At 37.7% G+C, this 18,856-nt stretch overlaps 1 protein-coding gene across 3 annotated transcripts in view; it reads left to right on the top strand.

Annotated features, from left to right (window-relative positions):
* Med6 (mediator complex subunit 6) overlaps positions 1-9,313 on the top strand; it is a 28,135-nt gene extending 18,822 nt beyond the window's left edge. The window contains exon 9 of one of the 3 annotated variants that reach the window (XM_010645384.2): positions 8,907-9,313. In XM_010645384.2, the coding sequence (XP_010643686.1) occupies positions 8,907-8,925 (19 nt within the window). In that variant the 3' untranslated portion in view covers positions 8,926-9,313. Of the gene's footprint in view, positions 1-3,705; positions 4,100-4,705; positions 4,788-8,906 lie in introns of those variants that run through there. The other 2 variants (XM_010645383.2, XM_033766693.1) reach the window with 2 other exon arrangements.
* The last annotated feature ends 9,543 nt before the right edge of the window (positions 9,314-18,856 follow it).

Below are 18,856 nucleotides of genomic sequence, written 5' to 3'. Positions count from 1 at the left end.
TTTTTTTTTTTTTTTTTTTTTTTTTTTTTTTTTTTTTTTTTTTTTTTTTTTTTGGTACTGAGGATTGAACCTTGCCCTTGCAAGGTAGACACTGTGCCACTGAGCTAAATCCCCAGCCCAGATCATATAGTTTTTATCCTTGGGTCTTTTAATGTATATTACATGTATTGATTTGTTTATGTTAAACCATCCCTGCATCCCTGGGATGAATCGTACTTTGTCATGGTTTAATCTTTTTCATGATTTGCTGCATTATGTTTGTCAATATCTTAATGAAGATTTTTGCATCTGTGTTGATTAAAGAGCTTGGCTTACCATTCTCTTTTTTTGGTAAGGTCCTTTTTTCGTCTTGGTATCAGGGAAATGCTAGCTTGCAGGAAAACTTTGAGAGTACTGTTTTCTTTTTTATTTTGTTAAAGAGTCTGGGGAGTAAATGGCATTAAATCTTGTCTAAGATTCTTGTAAAATCAGCAGTGAATCCCATTGGGACCTAGGCTATTCCCCCAGTTAGTAGTCTGGTTTTTTTTTTGTTTTTTTTTTAATTCTTCAATTGATTGACTAATATTGGATTATTTAGAATTTTTGTATCTTGGTTCAGCTTTGGTAATTCATGTGTATCTAGGAATCTACCCATTAATTATGAATTTTCCATTTTATTAAAGTATAGGTTTTCAAAGTAGGTACCAGTGCACTTCTGGATTTCTGTAGGAGCCACCTTTTTAATTTCTAATTGCATGGATTTGGGTCTTTCCTTGTTTTGATAAGGTTGGCTAGGGGTTTGTCTATTTTATTCAGTTTTTCAAAGAACCAATCTGATTCATTGATTGGCTTTTTTTTTTTTTTTGTAGCCTCAATTGCATTAATTTTTGCTTTGATCTTTTTAATTTCTTTCCTTGTACTAGCTTTCGGATGCCATAATTCTTATTTTTCTAGAACCTTGAGATTGATCATTAGTTTATTTATTTGAGCTCACTCTTTCTGATGTGGTAATTCACTGTGATAAACTTCCTTCATAGGACTGCTTTCATTTCATCGCATTGGTATGTTGTACAGGTATTATCATTTAATTGTAGAAACTGTCTTAATTTCCTCTTTAATTTCATTTGTGACCCATTCGTATTCAAGAAGATGTTACTTAATTTCCATGTGTTTAAGATTCTGATAGGCCTAATGAGGGTGTGGGGCACAGGGTAGTGTCTCAGGGATATCCCGAGCACAGGGTAAGTCAGCAAACCTTTAGCTCTAGCTGCTAACCCACGAGAGGACTTATCTAGTGTTCTGGATAAGGACTTCACCTGGACCCCGGAGATGTACATGGTGGAGACTCTGTTGCACTCAGGAGTTGGGGGCAGTATACCTTGGACTCCCACAGGTCAGGCACACCAGCAGGAGACTCATACAAGATTGGAACTCCCCGTGGAAACTCAAGTTGGCCAGGACTGGTGAGAGATGTGAGACAGTCTTTGGATGGTCTGTTAAGTGGTGCAGGGCCATTGGAGCTGGGTATGGACTCAGGTGAGCCCAGGTGCTGGGCATGGACTCAGATATGACTAATGTTAACATTGTGTGCTTGGGTGAGTGTCCTAGTTGGCGTAGGAAAAACTTGAGTCACTTGGTGGTGTCTCAGGTATGCTCAGGGTCCAATATTGATGACTAGACAGTGTTCACTTGTTTATCCTCCCAAAGTCAGATTGGGCATGTGTGGAGGGAGCATTTCCTGCCCCTGATGTGTGCTAGCAAAAATGCTTCCTGCTCAGTGTTTGGAGAGAGGATGATGGGATGAAGGGGCTCATACACCCCCAGTCTATCTTGTGAGACTAAACTGCTGCACTGCTTGGATCCCTTCAGCTATATGAGAAGTTCTCAAAATGACTGTTCCTGGGCTGGGTGAGGTCAGGAGCTCAGCCCACCAGCTCTGGACAGCTACTTCTCTGTTTAACTTCCTATACTTACATTTTGTTTGATCTGTAAGTATCTTCTTTCAAATTGATTTTTCGTATCAGGGTGGATGTATGTTACTCCCCTGCTCAAATTACCTGTTTTTAGTTGATGTTCTCTGAGTTGCTCCCTGTGGCTCTTTACTCAGCCCTGTTGGATATCCCCTCTAGTTGTATATTCTGCAGATGTAAAGGAAAAACCTCACTCGCAAATACTATCATCCTACAGATCATACAAGTGTTATAAATGTCCTCTTCCTCTGTACAGAGATATTTTCTACATCATAGTTTATAATTATTGTTAGGTCCATGTTTACTTTTTTTATGTTTCTGATGAACACAAGGCTTTAGTTATCCTAGGCAAATGCTTTACCCTTGAACTACTTCTCCAACCCATACACTTAGATGTTATACACTGTTTTGGTGATTGAAAAGTTCCTCTTTTAAATACTCCCTCTTCTGTATTTGATGTTTTTTCAGCTTGCATTATTTCAAATAAGACTGCAGTGATTACACTTGTGTATAATGTCTTTGTGTGTGTGTGTGTGTGCTGAGTATGGACCAAGGGTCTTCTTATGAGCTGCATTCCAAGTTCTTTTTATTTTTCATTTGAGACAAGATCTCATTGAATCATTTAAGTTGCCTGGGATGTGCCTGAACTTGTGATTCTCCTGCCTTGGCTCTGTGTTACTTTTCTCTCATTGTTGAGGCGAAATACCTGACTCCCAAAGTTAAATGGAAAAGGTTTATTTGACTTATAGATTGTAGGAGTTTCAGTCTATAATTGGCTGGCTCCAAGGCAAGGTGGCAGAGGGGTATCAGTTCATGGCAGACAGATGGTAGCAAATCAGCAAGAGAACTTAACATTGTCTTTCTGCCCCTTTTATATTACTCAGATTTCTTAGGGAGGGTAGCACTCGCACCCTTAATCCTAGTGCCCTTGAGCCTAGCACTGCATTGTGAAGCAATTCCCAGCACCACTTTCTAGATCTAGCCACCCACGAAAAAGTCTGTGGCCACAAGAGGTTTTGAGGGAACACCTGGACACAAACCATAACAACCTCCCTGGGATTGCAGGTGTGCACTATCAAGCCTGGCTTCAGGGCTCCCACCCTCACCCACCATTTTGAGAACCATATAGCCAGAGCAATCCAAGAAATGTGGCAGAGTTCAGTCTCACAGGATAAATGGGACATAGGAGCTCCTTCATTCCATCGTCCTCTTTACAAACACTGAGCAGGCTGCAGCCTAGCTGCATTTTTGGTGGCATGCCAAGCCCAGCTTAGCAGTGTGTGCCACCAAACCTAACATTTTTGTTTATTTTTGGTACTGGGGATTGAATTCTGGTCCTTGCAGTTTTAGGAGGTGGCAGCACTGATGAGCTAAATCCCCAGAACTCAGGACCTTACGCTTGCGAGGCAGGGGCAACAACACTGAGCTAAATCCCCAGCCCATATTGCCCAGTTTCCCAAAAAGTTTGGGATAGTCTGTGGTGGACTTGGCCAGAGGACCAAATGAGTCACGAAGGGGCCTGTGGGTCAAAAGCATGTAAACCCTAGAGTGTACATGGTTAAAGACTAAGGAAGGATCTACAGGGCAAAAGCACATAGACCCTCAACCCAAAGTGCTGAAAACAGGAAAGCATTCTAGGTTTGGCCATTGTCCTTTCTCTTGCCCAATAAATTGCTTAGAGTAACCAGAAGAGTGGTACATAGCAGACCTCCTTGTTCCTTAATACCCCAGCTATGCTTCTTGTATTTCCTTGCAGTGAAAGCCGGAGAGTTCTTAGTTCGGGGCTGCTCCCTGGAGACTCTAATGCTGGGTAATGTCTGGACAGTCTCTCTGGGTCTCTTGGTATTCAAACCAAGTGTTTTCTTAGTCTTTTCGTCCTTTGTGCTGTTACTGTCTCACATTGTGACAGGAGTTACTCAAATGGCAAAGTAAGAAAATACCAGGTTTAGAAGAATGTTATGCCATTAAATATTGTCATTTTCATGTTTTATACTAATTTGCAAAAAACTGAAGTGAAAACAATTTCTCATCTTTCTGCTTTCATGAAATGTCTTGTTTTTTGTGAGATTTTTATTTTTTGTTTTGACATAATTTCAGATGTACAGAAAAAAGTATAACACGAGTACAAAGAATTTCTCTGTATACCTTTTACACAGTTCCCCTATACTGACATTTTTCTGTATTTTATTCTTCTCCCTATTTCTTAACTGTTGCTGTTACTTTCTGTTTCTCTATGTGTATATATGTGTTTATGTATATAATATATTATAAATCTTTTTTGTTTTTCATTTCAGTTGTAGTCATGCCCATTTCCCTAAGTACTTTCATACACATTTCCTAAAATCAAAGACATTGTATCACATAGCTACATTAATCAAAATGAAACTGATATGTTATCATGTGATTTGTAGATCTTATTCAGATCTTGCCATTATTGCCAGTGTTGATGTTTACAGCAAAATAAAATTGAATTATGCATTGGATTTAGTTTTTGTGTCTGTTTAGTTGTTAATCTCCTTTAGTCTGGATCAGTTCTTTAATTTTTTTTTTTTTTCTTTAAACCAGGGATTAAACTCAGGTCCTTGTACTTGCAAGGCAGGTGGTGGAACCACTGAGTAAATCCCTGGCCCTTGTTCTGTTTTTTTAATGACCTTGATTTTTAATAGTTAAAGCCAATTATTTTACTGAATGTCCTGAGTGTGGGTTTATTTAATATATTCTCATAATTGAATTCACTTCACACTTTGTTTTTTCAGAAATACTACAGAAAAGATGTTTGTGATGCTACATGCTGTCAGATCATCCCATTTCTGTTGATGTTCATATCAATCACTTGGTTAAGGTAGTGTCTATTAGGTTACTTTATATGCAGTTAGTTTTTCTTTTGTAAGTTTTTATAAGTGTTTTGTGGGGTAGTATTTTGAGGCTAAGTGTCCTGTTACTTCTCAAACTTTTACTTACTAATTAGCTTTCATGATAGTATTTGCCTAAATAATTTATTAGTATAATGGTACCCAAATTATATTCTAACTGAGTAGTTTAGAAATTATATTTCTTACTGGTATACCTGCTAAAAAGAAGAACTTTCACTTCTCTAGTACTTATAGCTTTCTGGATTTTTTTCTTTATTCAATAGATTATAGTTTACTCTTATTTATACTGATGCTCAGATTGTTTCACATTGGGCCATTGGGCACTCCTTTAACCTACATTGAGTGTTTTCTTTGCTCTTTAGCACAGTAAGATATTCTAGGCTCAACCCAACATTGAAATCAGCAATTTGTTAAGAGTCCCTTTTTCCTTTTAAGGAATATAATTTGGAAATCATGAAGTGTGCTACTAGGGTGCCTTTGGTTCTAGATCCTTTCAGTTGACAAAAAGCATGTCCTTTCTATTGCTGAGACAAAATATCCAATTTCCAAAGTTAAAAGAGGAATAATTTATTTGGCTTACTGTTTGTAGAAGTTCAGTCCATAATGAGCTGTCTTCAAGGCAGGGTGGTTTAGTAAAGGAGAAACAGTTTGTGGTGGCCAGAAGGTAGCAAAGCAGCAAGGGGACCATAACCTTGTTCTTTTGCCCCTTTTGTCTTATTCAGGCTATTTAGGATGAGTAGCACTCATGCCCTTAATCCTAGTGTCCTTGGGCCTAGTCCCACCATGAATCAATCACACACTCTAGATTCAACACACACACATGTACCCTGTGTGCACACATCTGTGTAAAAGAATATGGATATATATACACACACACATCAATATCTGTCTAGATTAAAATCCATCATCATTTCACCCTCATGCCTCTGACTCAGGCCACAAGATTTTTTTCTGTTTTAGCAGTTTTTTTCCCACATTTGTGAGAAATCTTGCTGCCATCATCTTTAGTTACTTGCTTAATACTAGAATAACAATGTAGTATTAGAATTGCTAACCTATCCCTCTTTACAAAGAAGCCTTTATAATTAAGAGTTCAGCATAGGCTTAGGGTTCTTTTGATCTTTACCCTGATGACATTTTAATATTGTTAAAAATTACTTGGATTAATTCTTTTGGTTGAGTTCTGTGACTGAGTATACTGTTGGGAGGCAGGGCCTGGTCAGAAGTGGGTTACTGGTGGTGTGACCTGAAAGTGTGTGTCTTCCTTCTGGATCCTTCCTTCTCTCTCTGCTTCCTGGCCACCATCATGTGAGCAGCTTTCTTCCACCTGGCCCTTCCACAATGCTATTTCTGTGTTTGAAACTATCAACCATGAACTGAAACTTCTAAAACCAAAATAAAGCTTTCTTCCATTAAGTTGTGGGGTTGCATGTTCTGTTTCAGTGTTGAGAAAAGTAACTAAGACAGATTTTGGTAGCAGAGAAGTGGAATCATTGCTGTGAATATACCTGACCATGTAATTAAGCCTTTGGAACTGTCTTGCAGGAGGTGTTTGGAAAGGTTTAGAGATGCCAGCTAGAGAAGCCCTAAAAGGATGTAGGCCAAGCTTGATGGGAGATTATGTTCAGAGCTCAGAAGACCAGAATACTAACAAATGGAGATAAAATGCTAGGCTCAGAAAGTTTCAATTGGACTCAAGACCATGCATGTTACACTGTGACAGAACATTTGTCTGCATTTTGTTTATGTCCTGTGTCTTTGCAAAAGACTGAGATTCAGGGTGGTGGGCTAATTTAGCAGAGGAAATTTCAAGATAGCTCAGCCTTCAGGCTTTGCATGGGTACTGCTTGAAGATTTTAGCAAGATCTACTGAATGAGGAATAAAATACCCATTTAAAAAAGTTTTCATTCAGTTTTGCCAGAAAGGAAATGTGTGCATGTTGGAGCAAAGGAGAACATGGTAACTGCAAAGATTATCATTAAAAAGAAGCCAAATAGCACCTGATTTATCCATAAAGGAGATGTCATATGCTTACTTAAATTAATAAATTTAAAAGCTTTTTAGTGTGTAAAAAAATAAAAAAAGCCAAATAGTTTGCATCAGGACAATAGGAAAGATCCCTTGAGGGCCACCTCAGGAATCAGCAAATTTCTGCCCTTTGCAGGCTCAAGTGTGTAAAAGTGAAAGACTTTGAGAAGAAAATCCTGCTGCAGCAACTTAATAGAGAAGGAATTGGTTTTCCAGGATATGGTTCACAGTGTTCAGCCATCCAGCCACTCAGAGGGTTCTGCAACCATGGTCCAAGAGGGCTTAGCTACTGCTCAAGCTGGCAGTAGACCTTGGCATCATCCAGGTGCTGCTGATTTTAGGGGCATGCAGAATGCAAAAGTTATGAGAAAGTATTCAGAAGAATAACTGGGAGGCCAAGTAGTATTCCCTTAAGAAGGCAATGTGTGAAGCCATGAGAGTGAAGCCAAAGTGCATTGCAAACCCCATGAAATTAGAAATGCCAGGAATATTGATTGTTTGCTGAGGAGACCTCAATGAATGAAGCCACCCCACGGGAGAATCCAAAAAGTCAAAAGAGGTGGGTTACTGGGGGCATGACCTGGAAGGGTATATCTCCTGCCTCTTCCCTTTGCTCTCTGTTTCCTGGCTGCCATGATGGGAGTGGTTTTCCTTTTCTTGGCCCTTCCTCCATGATGTTTCTTCATTTGAGCCCATCAGCAATGGAATGAAACTTTTGAAACTCTGAACAAAGGTAAATCTCTGCTTTAAGTTGTAGATATTAATTATGGTATCCCAGTGACAAAGAAAGTGACCAAGATAGATGGTTCAGTTCATTTTTTTTGTTTTGAATTATATTTCCTCCTAATCATGGCCTTCATCTTTCCAATTAGAGATCATCCATATCCTCAATTTTATGGGAATTACTTGTCTTTATTTTCTTTGTTGTATACATTTCATATGAGGGATGTCTCTAGATCCCTGATGGAGAACCTATGGCACGTGCCACAGCAAGTATGCAGAGCCCTCTCTGTGATGATATCACAAGTTGTATGAGTTGTTTTTGCCAACCTGAAACCTTACTGTTTAGGTTTAACTGCAGTGTTGGTACTTTGTGATAAATAAGTGAGTTTTAGGTTGCAATTTGGGCACCTGGTCTCTAAAAGTTTTGCCATTACTGCACTTCAATATATACATAGCTTGCTTTTTAAATAGTGGACCTGTGTCTTACTAAATTCATTTATTTCAGTTGTTCTAGTAGATTTTTGAACATTCCTTAACATATTATATATCCATGATCATGTTTTCTCTGAATAGAAAGTTTTATTTATTCTTACTTTATCTTTTTAAGTCATAGTAAAAGATATGTAACAAAATTTACCATCTTAATGATTTTTAAGTACAGTGACATTGAGTACATGATTGTGAATAATGCTGCAGTAAGCATGAAAGCACAGGTATCTCCTTCATTCATTAATTTCATTTTTTCTTTGTAAGTACCCAGTGATGGAATTGCTGGATTATATGGTAGTTGTTTTTAGTTCTTTGAGGAAACTTCACATTGTTTTCCATAATGGCTATATTTGTATTTCTAAAAACATTGTATGAGATTTCCCCTTTCTCCCCATCCTTAATAATATTTGTCTTTTCTTTAGCCTTTTTCATTATAGCCATTCTAACAGGTGAGCAGATGCCTGGTGATATAGAGCATTTTCTTTTCTTTTTTTTTTTTTTTTTTTTTTTTTTTTTTTTTTTTTTTTTTTGGTACTGGGGATTCAACTCGGGTCCTTGTGCTTGCGAGGCAGGTGGCAGAACCACTGAGCTAAACCTCCAGCCCTTCTTTTTTTCTTTTTAAAACAGGATCTCACTACGTAGTTTAGGCTGGTCCTTGAACTCACTGTGTAGCCTATGCTGGCCTCAAACTCATGCTGATCCACCTGCTTCAGCTTCCCGAGTGCTGGGATTACACTGGGAATACAGGCGTGTGCCACTACCTCCAGCTTCATATTCTTTTGACATAGCTCCTTTTGTCTATTTTGTTCTTTTGTTATCTTTCTATGTTCTTGTCAAAAAAAGAAAAACAGAGATCCAGTAAGGACCCAAGGACCCTGGAGGAGTTCTCTCCAGCTGCCTACCTGGGACCACCCGGCGGGTACACGACCTCCCAGACTGCGTGCTACCAGATCCAGTAAGGACCCAAGGACCCCGGAGGAGTTCTTTCCAGCTGCCTGCCTGGGACCACTCGGCGGGTAGGTGTGTGACCTCCCAGACTGCACGCCACCAGATCCAGTAAGAACCCAAGGATCCCGGAGGAGTTCTCTCCAGCTGCCTGCCACCAGGTCCAGTAAGAACCCAAGGACTCCAGAGGAGTTCTCTCCAGCTGCCTGCCCGGGACCACCCAGCGGGTGCGCAACCTCCCACACTGCACACCACCAGATCCAGTAAGGACCCAAGGACCCCAGAGGAGTTCCCTCCAGCTGCCTGCCCGGGACCACCCAGTGGCTGCACGACCTCCCAGACTGCATGCCATCAGATCCAGTAAGGAAGGTAGCCATGTGGGTGCCCTTGAAACACCCCCATGACCTCCCCCGCCTGTTCTCAAACCTCCTGATTGGGCCAGTCCTTGGACCCACTCTGCAGAGGCATAGGTGCTCATGAAGGGTAGTTTCTGAGCTCCCAACTTTGAACATCTTTAAAGAAAGGGCAGTGGAAAGCTGTAATAGAACTGAGTGGAGTTCAACCCTGTGGGCTGGGAAACTCAAGTTAGGCCTTGTGGACTGAGGTCAGTCTCAGTTGTGCGGACCTGCCATTGGCTAGCCGAGACCAGGGGATTTGGTTCTGCATATGGCTGTACATATGGCTGTAATATGACAGAGACATAGTCTGAAGGAGGCCCTTCAAATTCTTTTTTTTTTTTTTCTTTTCCTCATTCTACCCTAAAATTTCTTTCTTTTTTCTGTCCTCTCTCTCCAACTCAGTCTCTTGCGCCACCATATTATCCCTCATCTCCCTTTTTATTCCTGTTCCTGCCCTAACTCAGACTTTTTCTTTTATTATTTTTCCTTTTTTTGAGGGGGTTTGTTTTGTTTTGTTTTTTGTTTTTTTCTTTATGTTCTTTTCTCCAGTTGTTTTACTTCACTCATGGCTCCGTAGCTTCAAGGGAAGGCAAGTGCCTGTTACTGTTTAGGGGATATATTCTTGTCCTTATTCCTGCACTCTGTCTGTCCCCTCTGAAGTTAATAGCTTCATAAAGATAGTAAGCTCATTCTACATCCTCTGGTTTCACTTCAAACCTGCTCCAGTTCTTTCACTTATCAACTCCTTTCATCCTAACTCAGTCTAACCCCCTATCCTAAATGGTAAAGATGCTATATTGAAAAGCATCTTCACTGTAAACATATTTTGGGCTGCTTCTTGATATTAATTTAATTCACATAGTTTAAAGGTGATAGATTAATGTCTACCACAAGTGGTCAGTTTGCAAGCTGTGCTTAATCTTATTGGGCTGCTGAATGTATCAATTGGGATAAAGGATTGTGATTGATTTAATGAGTTGTTCTCTCTGATATTATGAAAATGAGGATGTCTATGAGTCATCAGAAACTCAAAAACTAAGACGCAACTATATCAGGAAGATTTAAGTAATACCCCAAAATTAAAGAAGGACAACCCAACAACAAAAATAAAAATGAGAAAACACTTAAGCAAGACACAAACACAGATTTCCAGTTCAGCAATGGCAAACAGTAGGACAAATGAGGATGAAAAGTCTGATAGTGAACCAGCAGGACACCTCGGACCCATAGCACAGGAGGTAACAAAACAGATCAATCAGGCTCTAGAAAAATTCAAATCAGAAATAATTTCCCAGTTAACCATAGAGATGATGAGCAAAATGGAAGTCATGATTTGAGACTCTAGAGCAGAAAATGACAAAAAAAATAGATGAACTCAAGACCATTATAGAAGCCATGAAGACTCAGCATAAGAAAGAAATGGAAACAATGAATGCCCAACAGAGGAAATAAATGGACTCCATAAAACAGATTCAAACAGATATCCAGGAGATTAAAAACTATTGAAAGTGTACACAACAGAATAAAAATTGTGAAGATAGAATTTCAGATATGGAAGGAGGATCGAAGTCAGTGACCATGAAAAAAGAGGTCTCTCAAAAACTGTAAGGGATCATGAGAAATCAATCCAACAACTTCTAGACGATGCAAAGAAAAATAGCATAAGACTGATACGAATTCATGAAAAAGCAGGAGAAAACGCAAATGACCTAAAAAAGCTCTTCACAGAATTAATGACAGAAAACTTCCCAAACAGAAGTGAAGAATTACACATACAGATAAGTGAGGAATATAGAACTCCAACTAACCACGATTAAAAAAAACTACATCTAGACACATAATAATCAAGATCCCAGAAATCCAACAGAAAAACAAAATACTACAAGCAGTAGGAGAAAAGAAACAAATCACATGCAAAGGAAAGCCCATTAGAATCACAGCAGACTTTTCAGCACAAACCCTTAGGTCAAGGAGAGCCTGGAGTGAGGTATTCCAAGTCCTAAAAGAAAATAACCTCCAACCTAGACTGATGTAATCCTGCAAAACTCTCTTTCAAAATAGATGGGGAAATAATATACTACCACAACAAAGAACACCTGAGAAATTTCATGAACCCCAAACCAGCACTACAAGGAATTATAAACAATATCCAAGAAAAAGACAATGAAGGTCACAATACCATGAGGCCCAACAGACCAAATCAAATAGGCAAGGCAAGAAACTAAAAGGAGAGGGGAGAAAAAGTAAAAAGAGTCAACAAAAGGACAATAACATGACAATAATAAGTCAGAATAATCAGTTATAACCATCAATGTTAATGGCCTCGATTTACCAATCAAGAGAAATAGACTGGCAGAATGGATTAAGAAGCAAAATCCAACAATATGTTGTATACAAGAAACACACCTAGTGCAAAAGGAAGCCCTTACACTGAAAGTGAAAGGATGGAAAGGAATTCTCCATGTGTCAGGAGCCCAGAAAAAAGCAGGGGTAGCAATCCTATTCTCAGATAAAGTAAATTTCAAACCAAACTCATTAAGAGAGACAAAGAAGGACACTACATCCTTGTAAAGGGAACAATTCAAGAGGAAGAGTTGACAATCATAAACATATATGCACCAAATATAAATGCCCCCAAGTATATAAAACAAATATTAAGTAACATGAAAAACCAAATAAGCACTAATACAATTTTAGTGGGGGATTTAAATACCCTACTATCACAAATTGACAGATCATCTAGGCAGAAAATCAACAATGAAATAATAGAACTGAACCAAGCTTTGGAACACATGGACTTAATAGATGTTTACAGAGTATTCCACCCCACATAATCAGAATATACATTCTTTTTGGCTGCACATGGATCATTTTCGAAGATAGACCACATATTGGCTCACAGAACAGGTCTGAATAAATGCAAAAGAATTGAAGTCATCCCCTGTATATTGTCAGATCATAGTGCAATGAAGCTGGAGATCAATAGCACAAGAAACTGTAGTAACTTCACAAGCACATGGAAACTGAACAACACTCTCCTAAACAATCAGTGGATTACAGAGGAAATTAAAGAAGAAAGCAGACAGTTTTTACAAATAAAAATGCGAATACAACATACAGGAATCTGTGGGACACAATGAAAGCAGTTCTACGGGAAAAATTCATAACATTGAATACCCACACTAGGAAAACAGAGCGGGCTCAAATAAACAACTTAACGATGAAACTTAGACTCCTAGAAAAACAAGAGCAAGAAAAACCCAAAGCTCGAACAAGAGAGGTAATTATAAAGATCCGAGCAAAAATCAATGCAACAGAAACTAACTAAGAAAAGAATACAAAAAATAAATGAAACAAAGAGCTGGTTTTTTGAAAGAATAGATAAAATTGATGAACCCTTAGCTACACTTATGAAAAAAAGGAAAGAAAAGGCTCAGATCCATGCAATCAGGAATGAAAAAGGCAAAGTCACAACAGATCCAAAAGAAATCCAGAAGATCATGAATACCTACTTTGAGAACCTGTACTCCAATAAAATAGAAAACACAGAAGAAATGGACAGATTTTTAGATACTTATGAATTACCAAAGTTGAACCCTTAGCTACACTTATGAAAAAAAGGAAAGAAAAGGCTCAGATCCATGCAATCAGGAATGAAAAAGGCAAAGTCACAACAGATCCAAAAGAAATCCAGAAGATCATGAATACCTACTTTGAGAACCTGTACTCCAATAAAATAGAAAACACAGAAGAAATGGACAGATTTTTAGATACTTATGAATTACCAAAGTTGTACAAAGAAGATAAAAATATTTTAAACACCCCAATTACAGTCAGTGAAATTGAAAATGTAATTAAAAATTTACCAACAAAGGAAAGCCCAGGCCCTGATGGATTCACTGGAATTTTAGATACTTATGAATTACCAAAGTTGTACAAAGAAGATAAAAATATTTTAAACACCCCAATTACAGTCAGTGAAATTGAAAATGTAATTAAAAATTTACCAACAAAGGAAAGCCCAGGCCCTGATGGATACTGCTGAATTGAACTACAGACCAATCTCCTTACTGAACATAGATGCAAAAATCCTTAATAAGATACTAGCAAACAGAATACAGAGGACTATCAAGAAGATCTTCCATCCTGACCAAGTCGGATTTATTCCAGAGATGCAAGGGTGGTTCAACATACGAAGGTCAATAAATGAAATACATTATATTAACAAAGTCAAGGACAAAAACCATATGATCCTCTCAGTAGATGCAGAAAAAGCATTTGATAAAATTCAACACCCATTCATGATAAAAACCCTGCAAAAAATTGGAATAGGTGGTCTATACCTCAATTTAATAAAGGCTATCTATGAAAAACCGACAGCCAGCATCATATTAAATGGCCAAAAACTGAAAACCTTCAGGTTAAAATCAGGAACAAGACAAGGATGCCCATTATCACCACTCCTCTTCGATATAGTTCTGGAAACATTAGCCACAGCAATTAGACAAGAGAAAGAAATTACAGCAATAAAGATAGGAACGGAAGAAGTTAAACTGTCATTATTTGCTGATGATATGATACTCTACATCGAAGACCCAAAAAACTCTACCAAAAGACTTCTACACTTAATTGACACTTTTAGCAGAGTATCTGGATACAAGGTGAACACCCAAAAATCAATGGCCTTCTTATACACAAATAACAGACTCACTGAGAGAGAAATAAGGGAAAAAATTCCTTTTATAATAGCATCCCAAAAAATGAAGTATCTAGGAATCAATCTAACAAAAGAAGCAAAAGATCTCTACACTGAAAACTACAGCACTCTGAAAAAAGAAATTGAACAGGATATAAAAAAATGGAAAGATATCCTCTGCTCCTGGGTAGGAAGAATCAACATAGTGAAAATGGCCATACTACCAAAACAGCTTTATCATTCAATGCAATGCCAATTGAAATTCCAACACTATATTTCACAGAACTAGAAAAAATCCAAAAATTCATTTGGAACCATAAGAGACCTAGAATAGCAAAAGCCATCTTAGGCAATAGACACATGGCAGCGGTTATAACAATTCCCAATTTGAAACTATACTACAAAGCCACTGTGATAAAAACAGCATGGTACTGGCAAAGAAACAGGCCTGAGGATCAGTGGAACAGACTTGAAGACACAAAAACAAACCCAGATGTACTCAGCTACTTCATCTTTGACAAAGGAGCTGACCATCCTCAGTGGAGGAAAGATAGCCTCTTTAATAAATCGTGTTGGAAAAACTGGATTTCAACCTGCCACAGATTAAAACTAGACCCTTATCTTTTGCCATGCACTAAATTAAAATCCAAATGGATTAAAGATCTAAATATTAAAACAAACATTAAACTTGCTGGAAGGTAAGTTAGGCAGAACTCTAGAAGACATTGGCATAGGAAAAGACTTTATGAACAAATCCTCAGTAGCATGGGAGCTAGCAGATAGAAGCAACAACTGGAATCTCATCTTATTAAAAAGCATCTGTACTGCTAAAGAAACCATCAACAGAACCAACGGACAACCTACAATATGGGAAAAAATTTTTACCAGCTGTTCCTCAGACAAAGGACTATTATGAAGAATATATAAAGAACTCAAAACAACCAGCCCCCCCCAAATATAAAGACCCAATTCAAAAATGGGCATCTGAAATGAACAGACATCTCTCAGACAAAGAAGTAAAAGCAGCAAGTAAATATATGAAAAAATGTTCCACATCACTGATCATTTGAGAGATGCAGATGAAAACAACACTGAGATTCTACCTCACCCCACAAAGAATGGCTGCTATCAAGAAATCACACAATAACAAATGTTGGCAGGGTTGTGGCGAGAAAGGAACCCTTCTCCATTGTTGGTGGGAGTGTAGACTGGTGCAACCACTATGGAAATCAATATGGAGATACCTCAAAGAGCTTGGACTGGAGGTTCCATTTGACCCAGCCATCCCTCTGCTGGGTATCTTTCCAAAAGAACTAAAAGAATCATATCACGGAGAAGTATGCGCACCCATGTTTATAGCGGCACAGTTTATAATAGCTAAAACTTGGAAACAGCCTATTTGCCCATCCGTTGGAAACTGGATAAAGAAGTTGTGGTTTTTCTATAAAATGGAATATTACTCAGCCATAAAGTATGAGAAAATAGATTCATTCATAGGAAAATGGATACATATTGAAGTTATACTCCTAAGTGAAATAAATAAGACACATATGTGTAAATACTGAATAGTTTCTCTGGTGTGAATAATCTGCAATAATACAGATGATCCTAATAAGATTACTGACATTGAGAAATGGGAAGAAAGGAGCTAAAAGTGTAGGGAAGGTGGGAAGAGTAGGGGAAGTGTAAAAAGGGAAAAGAAAAAAATGTGAGATAATGAAAAGCTGTAAATAAAGTGGTTGTAGATGGGGGGGTGAAGGGCGGGCAGGGACAAGGGGAAAAAATGAGAACCAAGACTTGTCATGTAGAGGTACAGGATCCCAACAATGAATGTAACTGTACTGTATCCCTAAAATGTACCAATAAACTCAAAGCTGGAAAAAAAAAAGAAAAACAAAAACAAACAGTTGTTTACCAGACCAATGTTACACAGCATCTTCCCTGTTTTCCTCTAATTTGGGCTTTTATATTTAAGTCTTTAATCTGTTTTGAGTTAATTTTTTCAGCTAGTGAGTGACAGAGGTCTAGTCTCATTCTTTTCAATATGGGCATCTAGTTCCCCTGCTCCATTTGTTGGAGATGGTATTCTTGCTCATGTGTTTTGTCTTTCTCTTTTTTCCTCTAAGGTAGAGACTTGGTGTGTTCCCTGTGGATGTATGGGTTTGTGTGTCTTCTGTTCTATTCTATTGGACTACATGTCTGCTTTTGGGTCAGTGCTGTGGGTTTGCAGTATAACTTGAACTTTGATGTGTATCTCCATCATTGCTATCTTTCCTAAGGATTACTTTGGTTATTCTGTATCTTTTCTGATTTCATTTGAATTTTAAGATTGTTTTCCTAGGTCTATGAAGGATTTTGTTGGTATTTTAACAGGGATCATTTAAAATTTTTAAGTTGTTTTTGGTAATGCAGGACTTTTAGTAATAATGATTCTACTGATCCATGGATATGGAATGTTTTTCTAATTTCTAAGACTTTTTCAATTTCTTCATAGATCTCTGTAATTTTTACCATAGAGATCTTTCAATTCCTTGGTTAGGTGGATTCCTAGATACAGTAAAATAACTTGCTCTGCAATGTTCTGCAGAATGAGCAAACATTTCTAATAAATTTTAACTTAATAAAAAAGTGATGTTTTGCAGTATGAGTAGTATATGATAATGAATGTCATGTGATCACAACTGAGTCAATGGTTCTTCCTTCTCTCTCTCTCTCTGCAGGATTGTAGGTGATTTTCTCCCAACCACAAGAGGTTTTAAAGGAGATCTCATCTGCAGTTGAGGAGGGGAAAAAGGTTGAGGAATCCTTCATTTCAATTGAGATGAGGGAGATGTGTAAAATGTGAGAAATAGTGCATACTCTTGTAAAAAAGCACCACCTGAATAAGGTTGTAGCACTACTAGTGATGAATCTGTTTAATGACACAGCTGTTATATTTCCATGAAATCTTCAAAAGGAGGCAAAAGCAAGTGACATTGGATAGGTTCCTTGTTAAAATTGCATAAAAGAAAAAAGATTTCATTAAGCCAGTTGAAAGCATGGTTTCATTAGTGATAGTGAAAGTTGTCCTACATAATAACCCTTCTTTCTCTTATCTTCCTTACACCAGTCATGAAGGTCTTCAAAGGTAAGTACAGGTTAATTTGTTCATTTTTCTTTATATTTTCTTTATTATTTTGTATTATGCTACAGCATTGTCATCATTTTTATATGAATATTTTTGGGTTGTGGGATGAATCATCTGAGTTTCCATTATTATGGAGAAATATGTTTTCTTATATAAGTTCTTTGGGTTACAAGCATGTTTCTGGAACAAATTATGCTCTCAAATCAAGATTTCAGTGATGTCGGTTCTAATTTTGCCTCAACTATTGGTAATTTTATTAATTTGGGGCTTGTTGCTTGGTAGGCTTGTCTAAGTTTATCAATCTTTTTCAACTTTTAAAGAACCAGCTCATCCAGGCATGATGACGCATGCCTATGATCCCAGAACTTGGGAGGCTGAGGCAGGAGGATCATTGTGAGTTTGAGACCAGACTGGGCTACATAGCAAGTTCCAGGTCAGTCGCAACTACATAGTGAGACCCTGTCTCCAAAAAAGCAAAACCAAAAACCAAACAAAAACAATAAAAAAAACTCTATATGTTTGTGTAGTTTTCTGTGCTTTCTTTTCCTATTGATTTCTAGTTTCATTCCATTGTGGTCTGATAGGATACATGAGATTAGTTCAGTTCTTTTTGTGTTTATTAAGACTTGCTTAATGACCTAAAGTATGATCTATTTTTGGATAAACTTCTGTGTCCTCCTGAGAAGAATGCTTGTTTTGGATGGAACACTCTGTAGATATCTGTTAACATATTTAAGATATGGCCATAATTTGTATATCTAGCTAATAGGCAGCTTGAACCATTGGTGGTACATGCGTGACTCTCCCATGCATGTCTGTACCACTTGTACCAGCAGTGATATAAGCCTCCTGATGGGATAGTCATGCATATATCACCTAAGCTCATGTGAATGATAATATAGTTTAACTCTGATGTTTTTGTTTGTTTGTTTGTTTTTGTCTGTTTGACCTATTTGTGAGTATGGAATATTGATGTCACCCACCATGATTATACTGTGTTCTATCTATCCCTTCCATGTCAAGTAGTATTTCTTTTGTGCAATTGGGTATGCTGATAGTTGTGCATATATATTTATCGTTATTATTATTGTTGGTGCATTGTTCACTTTACCAGTACATAGAGGCCTTCTTTGTCTCTGAACTAAATTGTTTGAAACCTATTTTGTTCACTTTTTTTCCCCCAGTACCAGGGATTGAATTCAGGACCTTATGCTTGTGAGGCAGGTGTGGTGCCACTGAGCTAAATCCCCAGCTCTAAAATCTACTTTGTTGAATATAAATATAGTTACTTCTTTTTGGATTTGAAATGTTTGGAGTATTACTTTCCATTCCTTTACTTTCAGTCTGTATGTGTTTTTGCAGATGAGATGTTTTTCTTGAAAGCCACATATAGTTGGGCCTTGTTTCTTACTCCAATCTGCCAATCTGTCTTTTAATTGGAGTATCCACGTCATTTACATTTAAGTGTTATTACTCAAAGGAAGGAACTAATTCCTGGAATTTTGTGGTTTTCCTTATGTTTGATCCATTTCTCCTTCTTATTTATTTATTCAGTGAGATTTTTCTATCCCTAGCTCTCATGGCTGTGTTTCTTCTTCTTTTTTTTTTTTTTTTTTTTTTTTTTTTT

Source organism: Fukomys damarensis, unplaced genomic scaffold, assembly GCF_012274545.1.
Source record: "Fukomys damarensis isolate Sample0158 unplaced genomic scaffold, DMR_v1.0_HiC HiC_scaffold_21, whole genome shotgun sequence".
Taxonomy (NCBI): Eukaryota; Metazoa; Chordata; class Mammalia; order Rodentia; family Bathyergidae; genus Fukomys; species Fukomys damarensis.
This window is presented reverse-complemented; position numbering and strand designations above follow the sequence as displayed.